Here is a 27,452-nt window from a genome sequence, read left to right on the forward strand (position 1 = left end):
CGCAGTATTTAGCTTGTTAGAGTGGCGAGGAAAAACTTCCTTTAACAGGCAGAAACCTCGAGCAGGACCAGACTCATGTTAGACAGCCATCATGCCTTGACCGAGTTGGGTCTTTCTGATTGTCTCCTCCCAACTATCATTAGGAATTCTAATTTCAGACATTGATCAGTACAGGTTTTTATCCAAGTAACACTGGACCACAGATCCAACCTTGAGTCTCCTGAATCGCTTGCAGAGTTACTCCCCTCTGTCAAGAGGTTTTGGCCAATCAGACTTAAGCATCTTACACAATCGAAAGATCAGTAAGAGAGCCGGGTAATAATAATGATTAAAAAAGAGGCAAGGAAAGCAGCTGAAGTACTTGAATCACTCTTCAGACTAAATGTTAAAGCTGGGGTTGGTAATCAGATTTAGATACACTTTTTGTTCTACTTGTTAAAATGATATTTACGTCCTGATAGCAATCAATACATAATGTGTAGACAGAGTCCTAAGGAAATGCTTCATTCAAATTCATGCTAGTTTTCCATGACTATCAACCCTAGCTTTAATGTTGACCTCCAGTCTTTAACTCCCGACTTCATCCTTTATAAATCACCTCCACACAACATGGACACACACCAACACGTTCTTAGATGCATATTTACACACAAACCTCTCCTCTTACTCTACTTCCTCATGCCTCAACTTCCACTCATGTTCCTTTTTGTTGATTTTCTTGTTTGATTTCAGTTTTATTTTGTTTGCTCATTTTGTAACACCATGCTTTGTATGATCTGGATTGTCTCGCTCTTGCATTGTTTTCACATTTCGTGCAAAGAGGGGGAATTGTTAAAAAGATTAACATTGTTTGAATACCAGCAAGCTGCTTCAAAATCTCTCCAACACTGGACGTTTATCCAATCCAGTCTAAATATATTTATAAAGATCATTTGATAATAACAGAAGTTGACAGAAGTGATGATCAGTGAAACATGAAACCATAAAAGCAACATTAATGAGACTAATATGAAGACAACAGGGGGATAAAACGGTAGAACCGCAACTTTCATGCAGAGCAAAAAGCAAAGGATTGAAAGTGAAGTTTGAGGTTTGTTTGAAGACAGGAAGTGTTTTTATGCAAGATCGAACAAACAAGCAAATGCCAAAACGTGAGGGCCTAAACTAAAGCATGCTGGAAAGAGCGTCATCAGAAAGGTGTCGTCATTCACGTGAAATACAGTCACAGTTCATTGTCTGAAAGATATTAAATAGATCTCACTGGCCTCCTTCCAAATTAGCACCACTTAAACTTGGAAGCAGAGCTGTGTGTGGGTGAGTGAGAGAAAGGTGGGAGCTCCACTGCTCGTGTCTGTGATTGTGACAAAATGGACAAAGTGTGGGATGAAATAATTCAGATCAGGCCGGTGGAATATATGCTGCATGGACTCCGTAGGGTTTGTTTGTTTGTTCTGTTTTTTGTTCCCCTTCTTGTCGAGGTTCTCAGTGAGAAATGTTTTTGTCAGACTGTTTTCGTGATTTAAAAGAGGACAGAAAAAAACAGAGAGAAATACATAAGCAGGCTTTGAAGAGAGATGTACTTTGTGTTATGTTATGAATACAGATGCAAGGATGCAACTGATGTTTAAATGCAAACGTATGATCAGAAATTTAAAGAGGCAGAGTTTCAGATGCTGTGGAGCTGCAACTGGAAAGACTCGGTCACTTCCTGAGCTTCAGCTTTGACCTGAGGTCAGCCAGGAGCAAGAGTGAGCTCCATTAGAGATTTTTAAAGGGCTGAGAGAGAAAAGTTGGATCTCGCCCACACAGAGATTTTAAAGGAGCAGTGTGCTGTATTTTAGGGATGGGAATTCCAAGACAAAATACTATTCTTGTGTGTACTTGTGTGGCAGTCGCGTTAACCAGCAGCAGGCCGAGGTGCAGCTAGTAGCAGGCACTGACAGCGTCTGTCTCGATCTTTATGTCGGTGTTTCTGTGACATGGCATGGCGTCTGGGTTTACATTTTACAGCCATGCTCAGTCTCTGGAAATACGTGTGTAGTAGTGTGAGATTTATAAACGGAGAAAATCGCCATGACTGTTGCTAGTGTTTTCTTCTTCTTCTGTTATTTAATGCAGTTAGCAAACAGCTTTAAGACGCTCTGTAGCCACCATCTGGCGGGAATACTGTATTACAACCAGGCACTGGTAAAAATGATGAAAAATTGTACTTTTAAAATGAGAAAATAGTCAAAGTAACTCTCCAATTTTTACTAAGTGAGTGAATATTCAAATATTCGAAAATCACTGCCCATCCCTACTGTATGTAGCAACATTTAGCAGAACAGACTTGATAGAAATGGAATATCCAATCCAAACCAATCCATTATATTTATATTGCACATTTTAAAATCAACAAGGTTACCAAAGTGCTGCACAACAAATACAAACAGTAGAAATAGATAATGGAACAATTTAAAATACAGTAAATTAAAAGACAAACAGAGACCTACACAAACTTACATGCTGTATTAAAAGCCAAGGAGTAAAAATGAGTTTTAAGACGTGATTTAAAAGTATCCAGGGTGGAGGAGCTACCACTGAGAAAGCTCAGTCACCACCGATTTGGAGGGGGCGCAAATATGATATTCATAAGTATGTTTAAATCAGTGTTTAATCATCTGAATGTAAAATTTGTTTCGTTTTTTGTTAACTTAGAATAAGCCTTTTATGGGGCGCCGTTGTCCTAGCGGTCTAAGCGTGCGCCCCATGTATAGAGGCCACAGCCCTCGTCGCAGAGGTTGCTGGCTCGATTCCAGCCTCGACCATTTACTGCATGTCCTCCCCCACCCTCTACCCCCCACATTTCCTGTTTCTCTCCAGCTGTCCTGTCCATTAAAGGCGAAAATGCCCAGAAATATAATGAGCCTTTTATATCATAAGGAGCATGGAGGTGGCCATCTTGCCCTGCCGTGTTTCTACGGTAGCCCAGAACGAACAAACTAGTAACATGCATGTTTTAATATTTAGCAAGGGGCCGTGCAAAATGCATGAAAGACGAAGAAGAAAAGAGAAAGGTTGTTGTGCATGAAGGATGTTAATGATGTTAAAACTTGACATATGGAGGCTCATTTTTTAGCATGCATCACTGCAGCTTCTTGTCCTCAAAGGCCACCGTAGTTTCCCCGACATGAGGGGTGAGCAAGGGAGCTTTTCAGTCTAGAATCTGCTGCTAAATATTGCCAAATATTCTGCACACTGTGCCTTTAAATCAATCCTAAAGAAGCTCTTTTTATAGTCTTGCTGTCTGTGAACCTCTTTAGTCAGAAGATGAAGTAGAACACGTCTTTTTGTTTACTGTAACTAGAAGCACACAGACTTCCTCATTTAAATTCTGCAGAAGTCGTCAGAGTTTCCTAAATATCTGTCCTTGCTCTTGTGATATTTCGTGTCTTGTTATCTCTTCTTGCAGCCTCTTGTTTTCTTATCTATTAGCCCTCCATTGAAGCACTTGATGCGGAGCTGTTGAGTACCAGAGGCTTGTAGTTCTGCTTTTTTGTACAGCTCCTTGCACACATTGTGTGACATGCTCCCTCAAAGCTGGGATTTGCTAGGATAAGTGAAGCGCCACTTAATTTTAAATTGTGCCGAGATGTCTCATAAAAGGGTTTCCATTTAGACTGAAATGAGATTAATCATTTAAGAAAACAGCGGGGGGGTTTTCCTCTTATCACGTCAGTGCTCACTTCATTCAACGCCTTGGTTTCTATCTTCCGTGTCCCCTCAGGGAGGTTTTACTGCGAGCTGCACTCCGAAGATCTGGAGCTGGGAAACGGGGCAGAGACATCGTGTGAGGTGGGTCACTGAGCAGAGCAGATGTAGAGCGCTCTGTTGAATCTTTGTGTTTGGAGTTGCACAATCTTCTGTTGCATGTTATACCTTCCTTCTGCTGCCTGGTCTGATGTCGTCAGCCTGCAGCAGCTACACGCCGCTAATGAGAGCGTCTGTAGTCTGTGCTCCCAAAAACAAAAGATATGAAACAGGGATTTGTGCTCTTTCTATTTTTACTTCAGGATGTCAAAGGAAGTCACAAAGAGACGAACGAAGAGAACGGACTCTCCAGTGATGAATACACTCTCTCTCCATCTGATGAGGAGTTTGAGCACACTCTGGATTGTGGTCCCTCTTCTTACTCACATAAATCTAAAGGAGAGGATGTACCTGAACCTGCAGCGAAGTCCCAAGAGCCATCAGAAACTCCTTGGTCTAACACTGAGGAGGAGACAGAGGAACTTATCCCTGTTCCTGTCCCCAAACCCCGCATCTCTCGGCAGACCACACCCAGCCCTCAGCCCTCTCCTCCAATCGCAAAACCTCGCACCATCCACCTTTTTGACCCCCTGACTCCAGAGAAACACCCAACGCCTACAAAAGACGACTCCAAGTCGGCTCCAGACTCCCGCCCCAAGCAGTCGCTCCGAAAGCTCCAGCTGACAGAGGAGGAGAAGAGCCAGCTGGTGAATCTCCAGAGCCTCAGCGCTGACTCAGACTCAGAGACCCCCGGTGGATCCTCCTCCTGCTCCTCATCTTCTGCTACAGCGGGAGGTCCGAGCCCCCCTAAAGCGGAGGGCCTGGATGGGCAGGAGGAGGAGGGATACTGGAGCGGGAGCACGGCAGGGCACATGCGGGAGAAGAGGAACCGACGCTGCTTCAGGAGGAAAGAGATGCCGGGAGGGCAGACCAGGGTGAGGTCAAAGTTTTCACCCTGGAATCTGTCGTCTCCGAGGATCAGCAGAGACACGCGGCTCAGCGTCCACATCAATCATCCAGGGAGAGTCGGTCAGTCTGAGCAACTTGATTCTACTTTCACTTTGATGGAAGAGGTATTTTCTAAGTGACTCACTTTCTTTTCTTCCACAGAAACAACTTTCAGACACGTTCACAGCGCCTCAGAAGAAGGCGCGGATGGAGACGATGACGACGACGATGACGATGAGATGTTCGGCCATGATGATATTGACTTGTTTAATGAGAAGGTAAGAAGAACTTTAGGATCTGTTCTGATTAAATATCATGACTGTGAGCTTCCTCCGGTGCTGACGCTCTCTCTGTAGTTTCAGGCGGTGCCAGTGGACCCCATCGAGGCGGAGAAGTTGGAGTTGATGAAGATGAGGACGCTGGAGCGGCGAGCTAAGATGAGTGAATTACAGCGACTGCGTAATGCCCAGGTCAGTGTCTGTCTTTGTTGATATTTGTAACACTAATTAGTCTCTTTTCATTTAGATATTTTATTAATTCATTTAACAGGAAAATTACAATCTGACCTGAAAGATAAGATAAGAAAAGATAAGCTATACTTTATTTGTCCCCTGTTGGGGGAAATTTCTTTTGTTACAGCAGATTACAACACGGGACAGGGGAATACAACAATGTACTAACATAGTTAAAAAAATATGATAACAGTAATAATAGCAAAGACAAGGGTAAAATACAATAAAATAAAAGAAAAAGAAAAATAAAATAAAATAAAATAAAATAAAAATTAAATTAAATAAAATTAAATAAAAATTAAATAAAAATAAAATTAAATAAAATTAAATAAAAAATAAAAATTAAATAAAATAAAATAAAGTAAAAATAAAATTAAATAAAATATGGCAACTATTACAGATAAATACACACTCTGTACACTTCTATCTGATAATAGATAAGGTAAGTTATTGCACGATAAAAAATTGCACCAGGTTATTTAAAAACAAACATACACAGTATGAAGAACAGTGCGATTCAGATGGATACAGTAGTTATTTATGAATGTGCCAAGTCACATAGTAAATTCCATGTAGTGTAATGAAAGATGAGAACAGCTGATTAACGGGACACAGCAGTGCTGGTGTTAAACAGTCTGATTGCAGATGGGATGAAGGACCTGTGGTAGCGCTCCGTCCTGCAGGGTGGGAGTCTCTCAGTCTGCTGCTGAAGGAGCTGCTCAGGGACCCCATAGTCTCATGCAGGGATTACAAAGTCATGAGTCTTGTAAAACGGAGCATATACAAAAAAAAGAAGGCATTGAAAGCTCCTTTTTAGCGTTTTAATTATTCTACTGTTTATACAATAGACTGAAGCTAGCACTGATGCCTCTTAATGGCTCTGTCACACCTTGAGCATTTAGCCAGCGTTTTCCCGAAGTATCAAAATGCCTCTAACACGCTGACATACACTGATGTTTTTTTCAATTTTGGGCGTATACATAACATATTCATAACTTATGCCCAACTAAAGTCCACTTGTGCAAAGTGGCAGCGTAATAACGCCGACGAAGTGTATAAAAAGGCTGCTGCTCATTAATGACGATGTATACATTTTGAAATGAGATGCTCTTCATTGGTGTGTTATTAAAAACTCTGCAGTCTCTCTCTGTAAGAACACAATGAGCCTTGGAGAGTGTCAGATGAGTGAAACCAGCAGGAACACAGCCTCTGCTCTTTACAGGAAGTTACACTTATTGTCTGCAGTGCTTTCACAAACGTCACATTGTGAACTTCATCGAATTCAACAACAGCAGCTTTATCGTTGAACACCACCACACTCTGACCTGCTGGCTTCAGCTTCAGTTTCAGAGGCTCTGCTGTTCGACACTGAGTGAGGGCTCCAAGGCTTCTCACGCACTCACACACACACGCAGACACACACAGCTCTACATGTGTGAACGATAGCATAACTTACCTACAACTTATGGCAGGCGTATGCTGGACGTATGATCCATGCTACGACGTATAGCAGCGAGCTTCAGCGTGCTCTTAACTTATACAAAACGTACCTATAACTTATGCGACGTACACCAGCTGGCATACGCTGGCTAAATCGTCAAGGTGTGACAGGGCCATTATAAACTACAATGAAAAAAGGACACTCAATGAGAAGGTTGACTGTCTCTAAATAGTTATCTTTGAAGCCAACATGAGGAACTTCTATTTTGGGGTGAGGTTTGGCGCCCCCTGTGGACAAAGCGGTAACTGTTACCTTCTAGCTGATCCTGTCCTTTAAATTTGGAAGGATGTTTTTTATTTTTGAAGTCATGTTTTTGAGGCATTTTTGCCTTTATTGGATTGGAGAGCTGGAGAGAGACAGGACATATGTGGAGCAGAGAGTGGGGAAAGAAAAGCAGACAAATGGCCGTGTTAAGGAGTCGAATCAGCGACCACTGCAATGAGGACTGCAGCCTCTGTATGCGGGGCACGCGCTTAGACCAACGGTGCCCCAGAAAGGAAGTTTTGAGATAAAAAAATCTCCTCCTCCTGTCTTTATTTAGTCAAACATGTGACTCCCTGTGTGTGGAAAATGTAAATAAAGGCTGTCTCTGCAACTCACTTAGTCTGGCACCTACCCTCCAAAGCATCCCAAATAACTAAAACAGATATCAGCTTCATCACTGACGGTCTCGTTTGCTTTTGTAACCCATAAAGAGACATCAGCATTAATGTCGGTCTGTTTCATAACCAGCTTAAAACTCTACAGAGTGACTCTAAAGCCTGAAACTGATCCTGCAGGGGAGATGTCAGACAAAGAGATTAACTGCACGCTGCAGAAATAACCCTGTTTTACATTTTCAGTGGCAAAGATTCAGAGAGAGGGAAATGTTGAATTAGTACTTAAAGAAAGATAAGATGTCTTTTATTAAAACAACCCATCACACACGCACAGGACAAATCAGCAGAGGGATGAGGCATACTGCTTCGTCCACAGAGATCACCACAGATTGAGACAAAGCAAAAGTTCCTCACTGGAGCTTTAAAAAGACAACAACACAACTCATTCAGTATCAAGACAGTGGCTTTTCTGACTAATATAAAAGTGCTCGTTTATAGTTCTGATAATAAAATTGTTATATGATGATCGCATTAACAAACTATAACCCTCAAGTTTTCCTCTCTGGTTGATTTTGTGGTCAGAGTTTGTCTGGTTTAATCCTGCAGGCTGCAAAAAGATAGCATGAGCAGCTTAACATCAACAAAAAAGCGATTGGTGTTTTTCTATAGAGTGCAAATTCACAAACTCAAGTTATAAAGAATAAAGAAGTGAGTCAGTGATAGTCCTTTTTTCATGACACAATGAACCTCCATGCTCTTAAGCTGACTGTACAGAGCTGATTCTTTGCTGTATCAGTGTTTGAGTCATGACTGCGGTCAGAAAACACACATCAGGACTCTTTGTCATTGTTGAAACAGTCTCTGCACAATAGCACATAAATACTGTGATAGAGTTTAATTTAACTAAAGACTTAATCTTGTGTTTGTCTATGTGGACCACAGTCCATCCAGAGGAGACTGGAGGAGATAGAGGTGACCTTTAAGGAGCTGGAGGATAAAGGCGTCGTGCTGGAGCAAACTCTGCGAGGAGAGGACGGTAAGACACGAACATCAATCAATCAATCTTTATTTATATAGCACCAAATCACAACAAATATTATCCTCAGACTGTTTCCAAACAGAGCAGGTCTAGACCGTACTCTATGTTCTTTTATTAACAAAGACCCAACATCAAGACAGGATCAGATCCAGTCCCATCTTACAGACAGGACTCAGTCTGATCTCATCTTAATCCACCATGAGCAGAGCACTTTGCAGCATTTAGCAAGTTACAGTGGCAAGGACAAAACTTCCTTTAACAGGTAGAGACCTCCAGCAGGACCAGACTCATGTTGGACACATCTGCTGAGACCGTGTTTGAGAGAGGGATAGAGGGAGATGAAGACAGAGAGATGATAGTGGTGGGATGGATAGTAGTAGTTGTAGCAGCTGGAGTCTGGCACGTCCACAGCAGCAGAGATCAAGAGGAACCTACGAGACAAGGGAGCTCAGGGACTCCAGAAAGGTCTAAGGTTAGTAACTTTAATGGGACAGGGAGATGAAAGTTACAGTGGCAAGGACAAACTTCCTTTAACAGGCAGAAACTTCGACCAGGACCAGACTCATGTTAGACACACATCTGCTGAGACCGAGTTGGAGAGAGGGATAGAGGGAGATGAAGAGAGAGAGAGATGATAGTGGGGAGACGGATAGTAGTAGTTGTAGCAGCTGGAATCTGGCACGTCCACAGCAGCAGAGATCAAGAGGAACCTACGAGACAAGGGAGCTCAGGGACTCCAGAAAGGTCTTGTTTTTTGATTGTTCACAACATGTGAATCTACCAATAAACAGGTTCTCAACATTTGTTCCAAGAACAGTTACATGGGAATAATTCAAAACACTCTGTCAACACCCAGTTAGGCTTTACATTTGCATGCTTTTAAAGATCTGGTTCATTTTTGTTTTTTCAAAAAGCAGAAATAAAAACTAAATAAGACTGAGATCCAGAGGGATTGATTGGGAATCTGATAAGTCTGCAGCAAAATAAACAAAAAGGCAAAGACAACATACAGATTAAAAGCAAAAAAAATAGGTCTCCAGCTCAAGCGTTAGCACCACTGACTGAATATTAATAAGCACAACAAGTCTCCCTCTTGTGAGTCACATTGTGAGATGTGACACCAAAACACTGCCTCAGTGCCTGCCCTGCTGACATATTGTGCTGCTGGAGCCAAAGCATGTGCAGAAGCGATCAGGCTGCAGGTCTGACGTCATGTTTTACTTTAAGTGGGTACAATCCACAGTAGGACAGATTCTCGTGTTGATTTGAAGCAGACACTCATGGTTTGGAAAGTTTTTAGTCTGGTCTAGGCCGCAGAATATTTTAAAGCTGTTAGATAACAAAAGAAAGGGGAAGCATTTGTGTCAGATGCCGGTAAACAGGCGTGGCACTGAGAGATTCAGAAATGGAGAAACTTGCAGAGACTTCTGCAGCCGTCAGAAAGTTTTGTATGGAGCTGCTCTCCCATGTGAAGCTAGTTTATCTACATGCTAATATATAACAAGCATATCTGCAAGTCATGGGTCTTTCTCTCCTCTCTCCCTGTGACTGCATGTGAGCATGAGAAATGACACAACTAATCCAATAATGGTTGAATAGTTCAGTGATTATTAAATAGTAATTGTGCTCCAAATGCACATCCCTAATTTTCCCACAGATCTCGTGTCCGCTCGTATCTTAAAGTTGTTTCATGCTGAAAGAAGACGCCTCATTATTTAAAGTATATTCTTTAAAAATGAATGTCAAAGTAAACAACAGAGCTGCTGTTCTCCAAATGATAAATAAACCTGCTAAATGATAAACAAGCACCAGGAGTTTATTTAGTAAGAGATGTATTCGAGCCCGGGGCTCCTCAGTTCCTCCTCAGGGACACTCACTCACTCACATGCTGGTTGAGTAAATCTTGTTCCACAACACTATATCTAGAACTTCCATACAAACCTGTCTTCCTCTTTTTATTTCTCAACACAACAAACAAACAAACTGAGTCTCACACGCTATATTTTTCCTCTGCAGGCAGCAACGGCTCTCCTGACATGATCGAGCACTGGATCCAGCTCGTCCACGAGAAGAACGCTCTGGTCTCTGAGGAGTCCGACCTCATGGTGGCGTAAGTGTCCACATATTTGTTTCCTCTCTCTCTCTCATGCTTTCAATAACTGAGACACAGTGAAAGCCTGTGCAGTCATGGCGTGAGGACAACGCAGCTTTTGTGCAGAATGGGAGTGACCAAATGTGCAAGAAGGTCCAGAACAGCAGAGCTCCACTTTGAAACACTGTGGTCTCTGTTTAGTCTCACACTGTGAGCAGCCAATCGTCTGTAAACTCAGACTCTATTTGTTGTTCGGCCTGATGAGGACCTGCAGCTACAGCAGGATGTGATGTTGACATGAATCAGCTGTTGTTTGTTTTTTCTCTCAGGTCTCGACAGCTGGAGCTGGAAGACAAGCAGAGCATGCTGGAGCTGGAGCTCAGGAAGTACATGGAGCTGACCGGTGCGTTAAGTGTTGTGTGCACATAAACATCTTTGTTGTTCGAGCTTCTTTAGCAGGAACATTGAGAGAGCAGCACAAACTGAGACTCATTATGTGCTGTTTGTGCTGCTCGGCTTGCAGGTTTTTTCAGGTCAGTCAGAGTGAGTCTTTTAGAGTGAGTCATCCTCTAAAGGACAGGTTCTCATTATTTTAAGGTCTTAAAGCAACATTCAAATGTCCACAAGTACACTCAATCATTTCCTGGTCTTAATAATCATTCCTTTAGTCCAAACTTTGTCCTGTGCAAAAATACATTCTGATGTCCAGCTAAAGGTAGCATGAGGCTCTTAAGTCAGAGTTTACGAGCAAGGACCACACCATAACAATATAGGATTTATATATGTGATAAAAAGTCAGTATGCATGATGAGATCAGCAATCCCAACAAATGTTCTCCTCAGACTCTTTCCAAACAGAGCAGGTCCAGACCGTACTCTATGTTCTATTATTAACAAAGACCCAACATCAAGACAGGATCAGATCCAGTCCCATCTTACAGACAGGACTCAGTCTGATCTCATCTTAATCCACCATGAGCAGAGCACTTTGCTGCATTTAGCAAGTTACAGTGGCAAGGACAAACTTCCTTTATCAGGCAGAAACCTCCAGCAGGACCAGACTCATGTTAGACACACATCTGCTGAGACCGTGATGGAGAGAGGGATAGAGGGATAGAGGGAGATGAAGAGAGAGGGAGATGATAGTGATGAGAGGGATAGTATGATGTCTTGGAGGATGCACTGAAGGCTGAGGGAAGACTCAAGGTAGGGGTTCTTTCTCAGGTGTTATTCTCCCTGAGCTAGTCTTAGCAAAGACTGTACCTAGAGTTAGACAGAGACATAGGGGAGGCATGCACAGAGCTGACTAGGAGGAGGAGAGGAAAGGAAGGAGGATGGATTGAAGCATCATAGACAAACAGAGTGGAGTGGGATGAATGCATTTAAGAAAGCTTGATTGAAGGTATGTTTTTAAGCGTGGTCCTGCTCCCAAACTTATAAAAATGTTAACTTAATTTATTCAAATCATGTTTTTTTTCCACCAGAATAATAGCAAAGTCATTCTTCATGACTCCACACAGGTTCTGTGCTGAATGATAATAATAATGATAATGAGTGTCCCAAAAAGACTTAATTCGATTCATGTCTGTCTGTGCTGCGGCCACATGCAGGCTTCGGCTGAACTTCCCCTGCATAATGAATTTTCTTTGAGTGATCAGTTTAAAGAGATAAAGAATTTAAACCTGCGATAACAAAGTTTCCTGCAACCTCTGGGAGAGCTCAAGCAAGGCAGGACCATGATGATGACATATCTCAGCTCTCAGGTTGATATGGTTAACCTTTAAGAGCTAGCAGAGCGACGCTGTCATTCAGTTTGGGTTTAGTGCTCAGCCGCTGGAGAGATGTGAGTCAATATTCTCTGTGTTTTGTGTTTGGGGACGGAGCAGGTAGAGCACAGTTGGAGTTTTCTGCTCATTAAGAGCTGCATTAAAAGGTTGCTGCATGTACGGATACATTGAGCCAAAAGAGCTTAAACTTGCTGTAAGGCCGTTTTAATTCAGGAAGTTTAAAGGTTGCCTTTAATTATATGTGAGGTTACAAAGGTTGGTGTATTAAGCCTAAACTTTCAGCTTTTTTGGAGGTTTAATTTAGCACTTTATCACTCTTTTCTTATTTAATCTCTCAGATTATTATTTTAGTAATCTTGATAAATTTATTTAACTACTGCTAAAACCCTCTGTAGGTTTTTTAATGCACCCTATTCCATATATAATCAGACTTTATTGGTAAAGCACTTTTCATACAATGATATTATAACACAAAGTGATGTACATAAAAAATAATAACAGGAGTAATAAAATACAATAAATTAAAAATACAAAAAATAAGAAGACCCCCCCACCCCAATCCCAACCCCAGACCCAGCCCCTACCCCCACCCCAATCCCAACCCCAGACCCAGCCCCTACCCCCAAACTCACCTCACAATCCATTATGTAAGGTGAAGAACATGATATATAAAATAATCCTAATCCTAATAATAATAACAATAATAATAATATTAATAATAATAATAATAATGATAATAATAATAATAATAATAATGATAATAATAATAATAATAACAATAATAATAATAATAATATTGATAATAATAATAACAATAATAATAATAATAATTACAATAATAATAATAATAATAATAACAATAATAATAATAATAATAATAACAATAATAATAATAATAATTACAATAATAATAATAATAATAACAATAATAATAATAGTAATGATAATAACAATAATAATAATGATAATAATAATAATAATAATAATAATAATAATAATAATAATAATAATAATAATAATGATAATAATTATGATAATAATTATGATAATCATAATGATTACATATAAATAATAATACTAGTTTAGTGATAATGATAATTGATTAATTAACTAAAACAAAATATAAAAGAAATTGCTGACAAACTAAGGAAACACTATCATGATCCCTAAAATAAAATAAGATGTTAAAACTCATGATAGGAAATTAAACTCAACAAAATAAAATAAATTAAACAAATAATAATACATTAAAATATTAAACCAGTAAAAGAAAATAAGATTCTACACTTAAAGTAAATACAGCAAATTAAAAAAGAATAAAATAGGAAAATTCTGAGAGGTAATCTGTAAAAATCATAAGATGATAAAATCCAATTTATAACTAAATAAATGATGAAATAATCCACAATAGATAACAAAATAAATTCAAATAAAAAAATTACTGAATGAATGATATATATGTGTCTGTGATAAGGCAAGGCAAGGCAGCTTTATTTGTATAGCGCATTTCATACAGGAGGGCAACTCAATGTGCTTTACATTAACACATTAAAAGCATTGGAGACATTCAGACAGGCATAAAATAACACAATTAAAATGACAAATATAATAAAACAGAAAAGAAAAGGAAAATTTGAAATATATTAAAAATTACATTAAGATTTTAATTTAAAGTGAGTTAAAATTAGATCTAAGATAGGAAGGCAGTGGCAAATAAAAAAGTCTTAGTCTTTGATTTAAAAGAGGTGAGAGTTTGAGCAGACCTACAGCTTTCAGGGAGTGTGTTCCAGATATGTGGTGCATAATGACTAAACGCTGCTTCACCATGTTTCGTTCTGACTCTAGGAACTGAAAGCAGACCAGTACCTGATGACCTCAGAGGTCGAGGTGGTTCATAAAGTAGTAGCAGATCAGCAATGTATTTTGGGCCTAAACCATTCAGTGCTTTATAAACCATCAGCAGGATTTTAAAGTCTATTCTCTGACAGACAGGAAGCCAGTGTAGAGATCTAAGAACTGGAGTAATGTGGTCTACTTTTTTGGTCCTTGTTAGGACTCGAGCAGCAGCATTCTGTATGAGCTGCAGTCGTCTGATGGACTTTTTAGGGAGTCCTGTAAAGACCCCGTTACAGTAGTCTAGTCTGCTAAAGATAAACGCATGGACCAGTTTTTCTGAATCCTGCTGAGACATAAGTCCTTTAATCCTTGATATATTTTTAAGGTGATAATAGGAGGACTTTGTAATTGTCTTAATGTGGCTGCTGAAATTAAGGTCTGAGTCTAAGATTACACCAAGGTTTCTGGCTTGGTTTGAACATTTCATCATTGCAGATTGGAGCTGAGCAGTAACCTTTAACCTTTCTTCCTTGGCTCCAAAAACAATCATTTCAGTTTTTTCTTTGTTTAACTGAAGAAAGTTCTGGCTCGCCCAGTCATTGATTTGTTCAATGCATTTACTCAGTGTTTGTATGGGACTATAATCCCCTGGTGATATGGTGATGTAAATGTGTGTGTCATCTGCATAGCTATGGTATTTTATTTGGATAATTGTAAATAAGACAGTATATGACTTAAAAATTTGAAATAGATAAAAAATAAATAATGTTAGATGGAATAAGACTCAGTTAAAAGCAAGGCTAAAAAAAAGGTTGGTCTTGAGTTTGCTTTTAAAAATGTTGATACTCTGAAGCCCTCAGATCTTCAGGTAGGATGTTCCACAGTTGGGGCCGTGATGATAAAAAGCTGCCTCACTGTGGAGACCTGAGGGCTCTCACAGGCTCATATGATTTAAGAAATCTGATGAATAAGAAGAAGCCAAACTATTAAGAGATTTACATATATTCTAAAAGCTACTGGAAACCAGTGTAGAGACTTTAAAATGGGTGTGTCATCACACTGTTCTGCTGTCTGCATTCATACACTCTTGCTGTGATACCACTCTTATAAAGTGTGCATGTGTTTGTCTTGCAGATAAGACTTCAGAGCAGCAGGAAGAAGAGGAGCGCGTCCTGCAGCAGATGATCGAGGTGGTGGACATGAGGGACTCGTTGGTGTCGTTCCTGGAGGAGAAGAGGCTGAAGGAGATCAGCGAGGAGCAGGAGGCTTTCTGCATCAGGGAGGCGAAACGGCACTCCAAGTCAGGAGCTCAGGTTCACTGGTCGTAGGGCTCTTCTCTCTCTCACACACACACACACACCCACATGGACACACACACACTCTTCATGTATAAACTGCTCGGTGGATTACCTTTCCATCTACTGTGTACAAGATCTGCTGCTTTCAGACTCTGAACCCGAAACTTTTGAAAGCCAAAGATGAAGCGTCGCTGAGGGTGACCCACCATAAGCGGTCTCTTTTTACCCAACCAGGATGAAGCATCCCGGCTTACTATCACCCACAGTCTGAACCACAATCCGCCCCCTAGAGGGAGACATAAGCCTGGAGATGTGCAGCTTTGAGCTCTGCCTGCTGGGATTGTGGGGGTCACCGCAACAGACCACATGTGAGACAGGACTCCCCGGTGTCTGCCGCGCTTTGTAACAACCTTCACACAGCAGATCATCATCATCAACCCGTCCTGGGATTTGGCCTGGAAACTTCTGATTACGCTGGAAAAGCTCAGACTGAGCGGCGTTAAGCCACAGCAGAGGGGATCCTGCAGGAACAGGCTGTGGAGCGTCAGAGACAGACACAGGATGGAGGTGTTGATGATGTTTTAGGGAAATACTTTGATGTTCATGTTGATTTTACTTGTTACATCAAGACAAAGTGCTACTGTACACAATGACATACTTATATACATATCATATTCTATGTTTAGTATTTGTATACTGAATAATTTATTGGAAAAACTATAAAAGAAACCGAGAAGTAGTTAAATAATAGAATAATTCAATTCTGTTCTTAGTCTTTAGTTTTATTTGACAGTTTATTGATGAATTTTCTGGATTTTGTAGCACTTCTGCTTCGTACCGCCTACTTCCCTGTGAGCATGTTGGATCTCAGGAGCGGGGGCGTTCAGTCCTCTGGGATCAGATTTTGGGGTTTTCACTGTTGGCCTTCCACAGTCAGCTGCTCTCTAATTGTTGGTGTATTATATGAACACGGGGGGGGGTTTCAGGAGGGTGAGTCTAAAACCGGCTTAAAGCACCGGTTTTCATCTGTTCCTAAACGGCATCTATCGTTTGCAGGTGTTCCCATTCAGCCCCAAATGAAGACAGAGAGCGGTTTGTTGTCGATTTAAAAAGGAGCCTTATATAGTCTTTTATTGTTCTGCTGCCGTTTTGTGCCACCTGGACGGCACTTCACAGTATATCAAATAAAGATCACGCACTTTGATGTTTTTAGTCCTCGTGTTTTTGATGATACACTTTGAAGCTGCAGCTGAAGGAGGCTCGTTCCTCTCGGGGGGTTTATTTCGTTCAGACGCAGTAACCTTGAACATTCAGTGAACCGGAGTTATATAAAAGATTTAACTGCTGTTCTAACGTCTGACCTCTAGGGTGCACACCTGTCCCTCCAGACTGCCAAAAGACTCTTGAGGAAGTTCTTAGCTCATCAGAAGTTCCTCCCCCAATCCCCAAACCCCAAGGCAGTCTGTCTTCTTGTGTTTGAACTTGAAGAGGAGTTTCTTAAAATCTAAAAGTCAGACTCCTGTGTTGTTTAAAGCGATACTGACATCAACAGGTTGGTAAATTGTAAAGTATCTTTTAGCCAATTAACCAATTAAGGTTTATACTGTCACACATGTATTACATGTCATGAGTCATATTACCTGATCTCTTAAAGGGGACATATCACGCTTTTTTCATCAACATATATTGGTCTAAGAGGTCCCAAAAACATGTCTTTAAAGTTTATGCCCAAAAAAACACTTTGAAATCAGATTTTGGCCTGCCTGAAAAGTCCTCTTCTTCAGTCCTCCTCAGAACACTCTGTTTTCCCTCTGACCACGCCCCCTCCGGAAGTGGATGTGCCTCGGCTCTCCAGCACGTTGATCTAATGTTTACATGTTGGCTGAATATACAAGGCTGCTCAGAGATCACGTTACTTCAACCCTCTGAATCTGATCCTGACGGAGAGGCGCCTGTAGCAGGACCTTTCTGAACGATTGGTCACAGATTTAGTGTTTCTTGTTGTTTTATTTATCAGTATGTAGACGTGTGTCTTGGTACACAGCTACGAACATGTAGCTATGTGGCTATGCTAACTAGCGCTAGCACTTATCCATGATAAATAAAAATCATCCACTAGATCTTCAAATCTGCAGACGTGGGGAGTAAAACCGACCTCTGCCAGAAAGGCAGCAGGACCTTTTATGAAGGATTGGTCACAGATTTAGTGTTTCTTGTTGTTTTATTTGTCAGTATGTAGATGTGTGTCTTGGTACACAGCTACAGCTACAGCTACAGCTACAGCTACAGCTACAGCTACAGCTACAGCTACAGCTACAGCTACAGCTACAGCTACGAACATATAGCTATGTGGCTATGCTAATTAGCGCTAGCACTTATCCATGACAAATAAAAATCATCCACTAGATCTTCAAATCTGCAGACATGGGGAGTAAAACCGACCTTTGTGTTTATTAAGACAGCCTACAACTAGCATGCCTCCCTCCTAAGCTCCTTGTTAGCACACATTTGTGCAGGTAATGAAAAACGGAGGAGGGATTCAGTATTATTTTATACAGTCTATGAGCTGAACAAGCTCCGAGCTCTGACTCTGTGACAGACCGGATATTGTTGTTACGTAACAAAAACACGGAAGTCTGAAACGGCTCGTTTCACACACATTTACAGAAAGGTGGAGAAATCAGAACAGGGGCAGAATGGATTTTTTTCATTCTCGGGGGGTTTGTAGACAGGGACACATATTTCAGGTAGAGAACCATTAAAAAGTCAATTTTGCATGATATGTCACCTTTAATGTATGCAGTGTGTTTGGAGCTGATTCTACCAATTTCCCGTCAAGTTTTGTACTTCCTCAATCAAACTTTGTGATGAATTAGATCACATAACACATTACATTTTCCCCTCTAAATGTAGTGAACAAAGAGGGTAAAGCTACACAAGATGAAAATACTTAATTTAAAGAACACTTGAGTAAAGCAGTCAAGTAAAAGCACGTACGTCCCTGAGCATATTCCCCTTTTTCCTATATTTAGCCTCAAGTACTTTGAAAATATTAAAGCTACTATAAGGAATTTTAAGCATGCAATGAAAACACACTGAAATGAATACTGATGCCTCTTTTTGAACTGCGAAAGCAAAAAGAAACAATCAGCATAACGGTTTATTACCTCTACATTGTTATTTATAATGCCTGTAATCACTGCAGGGTAGGAGTCAGACGAGGAGATAAACAGCACACTGCAGAGTATCAGACAAAGTATACACAGGGAGTCATACTTAAGTCCATTATGTGCATTTGGAAGAATCCCTCAAACACCAAACTTGTAAAAGTGCTTTTTAAACAGTAGCCTCAAAGTTCCTATGAAGGAGCAGTAAATTGCATAAATTATGTATTTGATCTATTTTTACTGGAGCATCAGAGAGAGAGAGAGAGAGAGAGAGAGAGAGAGAGAGATTTGAAATGTTGCAGCTTGTCAGGTTGGAGCCACTTTAAACTATTTTCTGCCCTGTTAAGAAGTTGAATCCATTAAAACACATTATTTAATTAGATTATTTATATATTAAAAAAAATATGCAACGTAATAACTTTTCAAAAATACAATGCAGTAAAAAACACATCTACTTTTGAAATGTAGTGATGTAAAAGTAAAAGAAGCATGTGATACAGCTCTAGAGCAAATGCAGTATTTTGGGCCCAGATTAATTAATTTTTTCACTTTACTTTGCTAAATGTAAGTGTTATCAAATAATAGAGAATTTTTTATTCTAAATATTTTCTGAAAAGAGAAGAGGAACAAGATTTTTTTTATTTTTTGATATATATTTTATTTATTTATTTATTTATAATTTTTTTTGCAATTCATGTAAAGCAGGGGCGTCAAACTCATTTCAGTTCAGGGGCCACATACAGCCCAAGTTGATCTGAAGTGGGCGGGACCAGTAAAATCCTAACATAATAACCTATAAATAACAACAACTCTAAATGTTTCCCTTTGTTTTAGTGCAAAAAAGTACAAGTACATTCTGAAAATGTTCACATTTAATGAACTATTTTTCTACAAGAACAGCTGTTGTGTTTTTTGCCATGATGAGTCCATTAGTCTCATTTCACTGTTTAAGCCCTGAAACCTGCTGCTAACACACCAAACACACATGTTACCCATTCACCTGACACAGAGTGAAATGTTTACTGCAAAAGAACAGATAGATTATAATTATGAACAAGGTAAATTTACTATTCTGGACCCCTCAGCTCCAGCATGACTAGTTTGCTTGCTGGATGGTGTTGTATGCAGGGGTGTAGTGCTAGTGTTAGTAGTTAGTTGATCAATCAATCAATCAATCAAGCTTTATTTATATTGCACCTTTCATACAAATAAAATGCAACCCAAAGTGCTTTACAGCGATTGAAAACAAGAAAGAAGCAGAAATGAAACAATGCTAAGACATTTTAGTGGAAGATAATAATAATGATAATAATAAAACTAATAAAAATACAAATTAAAAATAAGAACAACATAAAAATAAAATAAAATAGAGACCAATGCACACCAAAATAAAATATGTGTAATTAAAATAAGTTAAAGCATCAAAATTAAGAAATAAAAATAGTTAAAATAAATAGATTTAAAAGGTAAGGATAAGAGTTGAAAAATAAAACTAAGGCTGAAAAATATCAATAAAACTGAGGAGATAAATAAAATTAAATAAATGAATGAATAAATACATAAAGATAGAATAAGATAACAGTTAAAATTACTAAAATAATAAAGCAACATTTAAATCAATATTATAGTAAAAGGTAGGTAATAAAATTGTTAAACCCTACATAAAAGCCAGACTGAATAAATACGTTTTTAGTTTACGTTTAAAAGTCTCAATATCTCTATCAGCTCCTCTCAGATCCTCCGGCAGGCTGTTCCATAGTTTGGGAGCGTAGTGGCTGAAAGCAGCGTCACCAAATGATCACCTTATAGTGCTCTAAAAAGTCTTTATGAATCTCAACCGGATTATGCAAACAGCAAGTCATCTATTTTCTCACTTTGAGAGAAAAAGTCCTAGAAAAAAATGGCGTTCAGGTGCGCTTCTTCAGCACTATGATTGTATGCGACCCCCAGTGGACAAATTTGTAATAGTAGTTAATTTTATGGAAAAATTGCAGTTAATGTCTTCTCTATAATTTTTTCACTTAGCAAACTCTTTCTGTGGGCCGGATTGGAACCTCTGGCGGGCCTGTTTTGGCCCACGGGCCGCATGTTTGACACCCCTGATGTAAAGTATCTTTGAATGCTGACAAAAGAGCTAGATATGTCGTAGCAATTCATATTGTTATTATATTTTTTATTTAAGATCAGAGTTTAGGGACATTCACGCTTTGGTCAGCCTCTCACTCACTTCTCAGTTCACTCTCTATCCAAGGTTTGAAAGTATATTCTTAGAATGTTTCAGATGTTATATTCTGACAAAGTATAAAGATTCACCACCGTGTCTAGAGACAAAGTCCTTAAAATCAAAATAAAAGCCTCAATTTGTGTTTCAACTAACTCTTAAAATGCTTTAAAACAAGATAAAACAGAAGAAGTGTTTTAATAATAGCTCCTATTTCAATCAATTCTAGAATATGCAGACTTTTAAAGAGGGCTATTTATAAAAGTTACACTTCAGACAGTGTGTGGGATCTATTAAAGCACCCACATGGAGAAATGTTTGTAGTAATGATTTAAGAAATAACCTCATTGTCACACGTGCACGTCTTTTAAATGACTGTAAATATTTGTAACACCTTGTGATCTTCCAGAGGAAGCCTGTGCAGGATGAGCTCATCTTCTGGATGACCTGTCACGAAGCTTAAAGGTGAGACTGCACACCTGATTTTACTCTTGCTCTTACTCTCTTGCACAACTCAAAATAAAGAAAGATAGATGTTTTCGTGCAACACTGCTTATATCTTTTATACTTAGGGTAGATTGCGTGTGCAGATATGGGTCACCGGTTTCATGAGAGCACTAATTGAAGTTTAATCTCAGGTTATGTGACTGGTGAGCTGTTTTAGCACACACAGAAGTCACTTATGTAACACTTGTTTCTTCTTCAAATGATTATTTTTCAGTGCATTAAGCTTCCGCTGAGTCATTTCTCTGGAGGTCTTCAGATGTGATGCATCATGAGCGTATTGTCTTTAATATCTGTTTTCTTCTCTGTTCACTTTTCAGCTGCAGATTAGTTTATTTAAAGCACTGAACATGTACCTGATCCCTTTAGTGTAATCCAGTTGAGCGTTCATTAAGTGGATATGGATCTGAGGAGCCTGGGGTGCTCTTAATTGTTCTGTTTCCCTGAGAACGGACGGCTTTTGTTTGACTTGACTTTAATGACATAATTGGAGTGAGAGTGTTGGATAATCCCAGCGGTAGGGGGTTAAAAAGTTCAGCAGATCCCACTGTTTCTCTGGTAAGCCTGTTGATGATGTAAGGCCACACGAGTCATGCCTGGTGTCAGAGTTGTTACCGGTCTCTGTAGACACGAAACTGTGCTGTAATGATCTTTGATGGAGGAAAGTGGGCTGCACGGATCCTGCAGGAAGAGCATCAGAATGATAGAGTAAAACTACTACAAGTAAACATCCTGCATGCAAAACGGATTATCAGAAATACAAAGGTTCCTTTTGTCATCTAATGGGATCATTATTACAGAGAGGGGCTACAAAGGATTCTTCTCTGCTGTGTAGTGTGCAGGGTGGGGGGAAATATCAACACAGCACTCAATCATTGACCTGATTGTGCATACAGTTTTCGTACTGCTGGCACTAACTGTAAAAACAACACAGTGTTCCATATATTTCCCCTCCACTGTGACTCAGCACATCCCTGCTTCATGACTTATCAGAGTCATCATCATCATCATCAATCTTTATTTGTATAGCGCCAAATCACAACAAACGTTATCTCAAGACGCTTTTACAAACATAGGAGGTCTAGACCACTCTATGTCAAATTATGAACAGAGACCCAACACCAAGACAGGGTAAGACTCAGTCTGACCCCACCTTAATCCATCATGAGCATTGCACATCGCAGTATTTAGCTAGTTACAGTGGTGAGGAAAAACTTCCTTTTAACAGGCAGAAACCTCAGGCAGAACCAGACTCATGTTAGACAGCCATCATGCCTCGACTGAGTTGGGTCTGGAAAGACAGATAGAGGGGAGTAAGAGAGAGAGGTGATAGTGATGAGACGAGTGGATCTAATGACATTAATCCTCCACCATCTTTGTGCTCTTTAGGTAACCAGATTAATCATTACGTATCGTTTTGTTTCGAATCCTTTGTGAGGTATCGAATCGTATCGTTCGTCGTATCTAATATTATCTTAGCTTATCTTATTGTATGGTTTCCCATCGTATCGTGTCCTATCGTATCGCTTCCTATGGTATAGTTTTGTTTCTTATCTTATCATATCATATCATTTTGTATAGTATGGTGTTGCATCGCTTTATATCGTATCCTGTATTATGTACAGTGGTAGACAAAGATCCCCCTAGTCAAACATTAGTCCAATACAAGTGAAAGTTGTTAATTCTTGCTTTTAAAAGTACTGAAGTATTCAAAGTACTTTTTAAAATATCTTTAAACATATTTCCACAAAGCATGAGTGAAGTCAAGAATGCATGGGTGAACATTCTGCTCCGTTCTGTTTATCTAGAAAACATGATTTAATATCTAAAAAGTCTACCATGAAATATAAACTAAGTTACTACAAGCACAGACAAGTTTACAATGTTCATGTGGAATCAAAGCAGTGTGTGAGCTCCAGACTCCACATGCTTTCTCAGGTTAGACGATGATGTTTTGTTTGTGTGGTAAACAGATCAGAGATTTACAACAATACAAACAATCATTCTTTATTTCAAAAACCTCAAACGTGGGTTTAGAATATGACCGTGGTGCTCAGGTAGAGAATCATCATCCCTCTCAGTCATCGCCATCATCACCACGACTAAATGAACAGACTGATCTGAAGAACGTTTGATCTACGCTCAACTGAGGTACGGCTACACCACTGAGACAAACCAAACACAAGAACATGAACAGTTTACAGTCTTTGGGATCTGATTTCAGAAGAGAAGATTCATCAGCTGACTTCAAAGATAAAGTAGTGAGTAACTAGAGCACTGATAGAAATGTAGTGGAGTCTAAAGTATGATATTTGTCTTTCTGTAATAAGTTCCCCCAAAAATAATACTCAATCAAAGTACAGATACTCAAAACATGTACTTAAGTAAATGTACTTTGTTACTGTCCACCACTGGTAATATTATATCCTATCATATTGTGTCCTGTCATATCATTTCCTATGGTACTGTTTCGTATGGTGTCCTATTGCATTGCATCACTTTGTGTTGAATAGTATTGTGTCATATCATATACTTTCATATCTTATCCTATCGTTTCGCTTCATTTCATAAGGTATCGCATCCTATCATATAGTTATCAATCAATCAATCAATAAATCAGACTTTATTTATAAAGCGCTTTTCATACAATGACATTGTAACACAAAGTGCTGCACAAGAAAAACAACTTAAAATAGAATAAATGAAGAAAAAGATCCCAGCCTCAGCCCTGACCCCAAACCCACCCCACAATCCTAAGGTTAACAACACAATATGCAACAGTAGTAATAAAAACAATATAAATAAAATAAATAAATAAAAAATCTAAATAATTTGCTGAACGAACTGAGGAAACGCTATCATGTTACCTTAATAAGGAAACACTGGAGGTAAAATAAGATGTTAAAACTCAAAACAGGAAATTAAAATCACCAAAGTAAAATACATTTCTAAGATAATAAAAGACTAAAATATTAAACCATTAAAAGAAAATAAGATGTGAGACTTAAAATACATAAATAAGTAAATAAATAAATAAATAAAGTAGAATAAAAGTGACTAAATTTGAAAAAGATAATAAATAAATAAATAAATAAATAAATAAATAAATAAATAAATAAATAAGTAAATAAATAAATAAAGTAGAATAAAAGTGACTAAATTTGAAAAAGATAATAAATAAATAAATAAATAAATAAATAAATAAATAAATAAATAAATAAATAAAGTAGAATAAAAGTGACTAAATTTGAAAAAGATAATAAATAAATAAATAAATAAATAAGTAAATAAATAAATAAAGTAGAATAAAAGTGACTAAATTTGAAAAAGATAATAAATAAATAAATAAATAAATAAATAAATAAATAAATAAATAAGTAAATAAATAAATAAAGTAGAATAAAAGTGACTAAATTTGAAAAAGATAATAAATAAATAAATAAATAAATAAATAAATAAATAAATAAAACTATTAAGAATAAAAATGAAACTCAGTTAAAAGCAAGTGTAAAAAAGTAGGTCTTGAGTTTGCCTTTAAAAATGTTTATGCTCTGTGCAGCCCTCAGATCCTCAGGCAGGGTGTTCCTCAGGCGTGGGCCGTGATAATAAAAAGCTGCCTCACCGTGGGTCTTAGTTTTTACGTTTGGTACAATTAAAAGTCCGCTACCTGAAGATCTGAGGACTCTCACTGCTCTCACTGGCTCATATGATAAAAGCAAATCTGATAAATAAGAAGGGCCAAAACCATTAAGAGATTTAAAAACCAATAAAATAATCTTAAAATCTATTCTAAAAGATACTGGAAGCCAATGTGTTTCGTATCACATTGTACTATGTACTGTCAAATCATTTCCAATCTTATCATTTTGTTTCATATCTTATTGTATTGCTTTGTTTCGTTTCGCTTTGCTTCATTTTGGATCCTATCATATTGTATGGTATCGTATCGCATTGCTAAGTATATTATTGTAGTGTTTCCTTCCATATTGTATCGTATCGTGTCGTTTTGCTTCACTTCGTCTCGTATCGCATCAATTTGCATCACAACCTATCATGAAGTACCCTTTGGTTTCAAGCCGCAGTAGCGTTTAAGAATGAAACATGCATACAATTTTAAATATTCAAAGCACTGCAGCTTTTTTTGTTTTGCTTTGTTTTTATTAGTTTATTTGACAGGGGCCATGCAAAACAAAAACTGTCAAGCCAGAGTTAGCTATAAGCTAATTTTCATCTGTGGTCCCTGGACAGGAAGATGTTAACGAATGCACAATACAAATGATAAAAAAAACATACTGGCATTTAAAACAATACATAGGCTACTCAACACAGTACATCACTAATAACGACACATTTAAAATTACATTTCATTGTCTCTAATTTAATGCATCAATTGTTTTTCCTTGAGCCATAATTTCAGTGTACTTTTAAAAACACTGAGGCTTGTACAGTCTCCTATGTGAGTCAGGATTGAGTTCCATTTTCCTGCTGCTCTGACTGAAAATGCAGACTGTCCAAATGCAGTCTTCCTAAGTTTAGCTGAACAGTCTTCTCTTGCTGATGCCCTGGTCTCCCTAAGATTGTTCCTGCAGAGTAACACACATTGTTTAAGTGGTGGTGGGGCCTGATCATGAATTAATGTATACATCAGACACATATCTGCATAACAAAGAAAATGTACTTCAATTAACTTTGTTCCTTCTCCTCATTTACAATTTCCTAAATGTTTTACAAAAGCACTTACTGTCACTAAAATACATGTCTTATTTTATTTGCAATAACTAAAGCTTCATGTAGGTAGTTAATGTGAAAAACACTTGTTGATATCCTCTTGAGATCTCATCAGTGATCTATAAATCAGAAGCTTCTTTCTTTAAAGTTTACTATATAATCTATACTCCTTGTTATCTTGTCTGCATGTAGTCTTCAAAGTGATATCTCAAACTTTACCCTCCCAATGACAATACAAGAATATACAGTCATGTTCACTGCAGCATAATATTTATCCATGTATAAAATGTGCGCTCTAAGCAAAGATTACAGAAACAATGATTAGAAGAGCTTTATTCTAATAACAGGCTGTAATAATAACAGGGATCCAGAGACTGATCTGTTGTTGTGCAGTCGAACATCATCATTAAATCTAACTCCTTCATTACAGAGCAGCAGCTTCCTGCAGCCCGACGATTTCCCCATCTCCTGATTGGAAACGACTTTATCTCCAAACACCTGCAACGGGAGATGACCGAGACGACCTTTTGAACCAGTATCCATGACAACGTGATGAGCTATTCCTGCCATTGGTATTCTGTCTGAGTCTATTTGCATCACGTGCGTATGAAACTGGATCAGGCTGCATCATAAAGCTGTAAAACTCATGAGGACCAGCTCTGCAGACTCAACAGCACGTTTTCAGTTATCTGAATGATTGTGTGATTAATTTCAACAACACACACACACACACACACACACACATTTGTTGTGTGTGTGACCTTTACCTCTGTGTGTACTGCACACAGAGGAGACTGAACGTGACCTGTCCCCTGTCTCTGTCTATACTGCATGTCTGTACGTCTCAGGTGAAATAAGCGTCTGATGCAGATTAATACATAAGCCTGTTAAAGGTCGTCTCATAACTGCTACACACACCTCAACCTAAAGCTGCAGGCTGTGGATCAGATGTAAATATTACAGGTTTTAAAGATACATCTGTTATCTGTTGTTTTGAACACCATCTTCATCATCAGTGAGCTGTTTGAAGGAGAATCTTTAGGGTTAAATGAAAAATCTTTTGAAACAGTGTTTGGAGAGAACAAGGCCGGCTTTTTCTTGTAGGTCAGCTTCCCCCAGAGGTGCATCTAAGTGGACTTTTGCAAATGTGCATTTTGGATCTGATATGAAGAACCAGTGAAGGCCACTCTGTTGAGATTTTTACTTTACAGGAAGTGTTTTCTCTCCATCTGTGTTCAGAGAGGAAACTCAAACTCTGTTTGTACAGACGATAAAGCTCATGAAAGATTCACTGGGTACAAAACCTTTTCCTCAACTTGAGTCAAACTTTAGAAACTTTAAGCATTTTTTAAATAAGAAAAAGAAAGAAAGAGAGAGACATGAACTTCAATTTTGTTTTTTAGTAGTTTAAATTGACTCTTAAAATGTTAAA

General features: G+C 38.6%; 1 protein-coding gene across 2 annotated transcripts in view; it reads left to right on the top strand.

The window, feature by feature from the left end:
* mical1 (microtubule associated monooxygenase, calponin and LIM domain containing 1) overlaps positions 1-16,604 on the top strand; it is a 44,199-nt gene extending 27,595 nt beyond the window's left edge. For both annotated transcript variants that reach the window (XM_034694978.1, XM_034694977.1), the window contains exons 18-25: positions 3,767-3,834; positions 4,053-4,818; positions 4,900-5,015; positions 5,094-5,207; positions 8,292-8,385; positions 10,405-10,498; positions 10,810-10,883; positions 15,237-16,604. In XM_034694978.1, coding sequence (XP_034550869.1) covers positions 3,767-3,834; positions 4,053-4,818; positions 4,900-5,015; positions 5,094-5,207; positions 8,292-8,385; positions 10,405-10,498; positions 10,810-10,883; positions 15,237-15,430 — 1,520 coding nt within the window. In that variant the 3' untranslated portion in view covers positions 15,431-16,604. The remainder of the gene's footprint in view (positions 1-3,766; positions 3,835-4,052; positions 4,819-4,899; positions 5,016-5,093; positions 5,208-8,291; positions 8,386-10,404; positions 10,499-10,809; positions 10,884-15,236) is intronic.
* Positions 16,605-27,452: the final 10,848 nt, after the last annotated feature.

The sequence above is a fragment of the Notolabrus celidotus genome, chromosome 11 (genome assembly GCF_009762535.1).
Source record: "Notolabrus celidotus isolate fNotCel1 chromosome 11, fNotCel1.pri, whole genome shotgun sequence".
Taxonomy (NCBI): domain Eukaryota; kingdom Metazoa; phylum Chordata; class Actinopteri; order Labriformes; family Labridae; genus Notolabrus; species Notolabrus celidotus.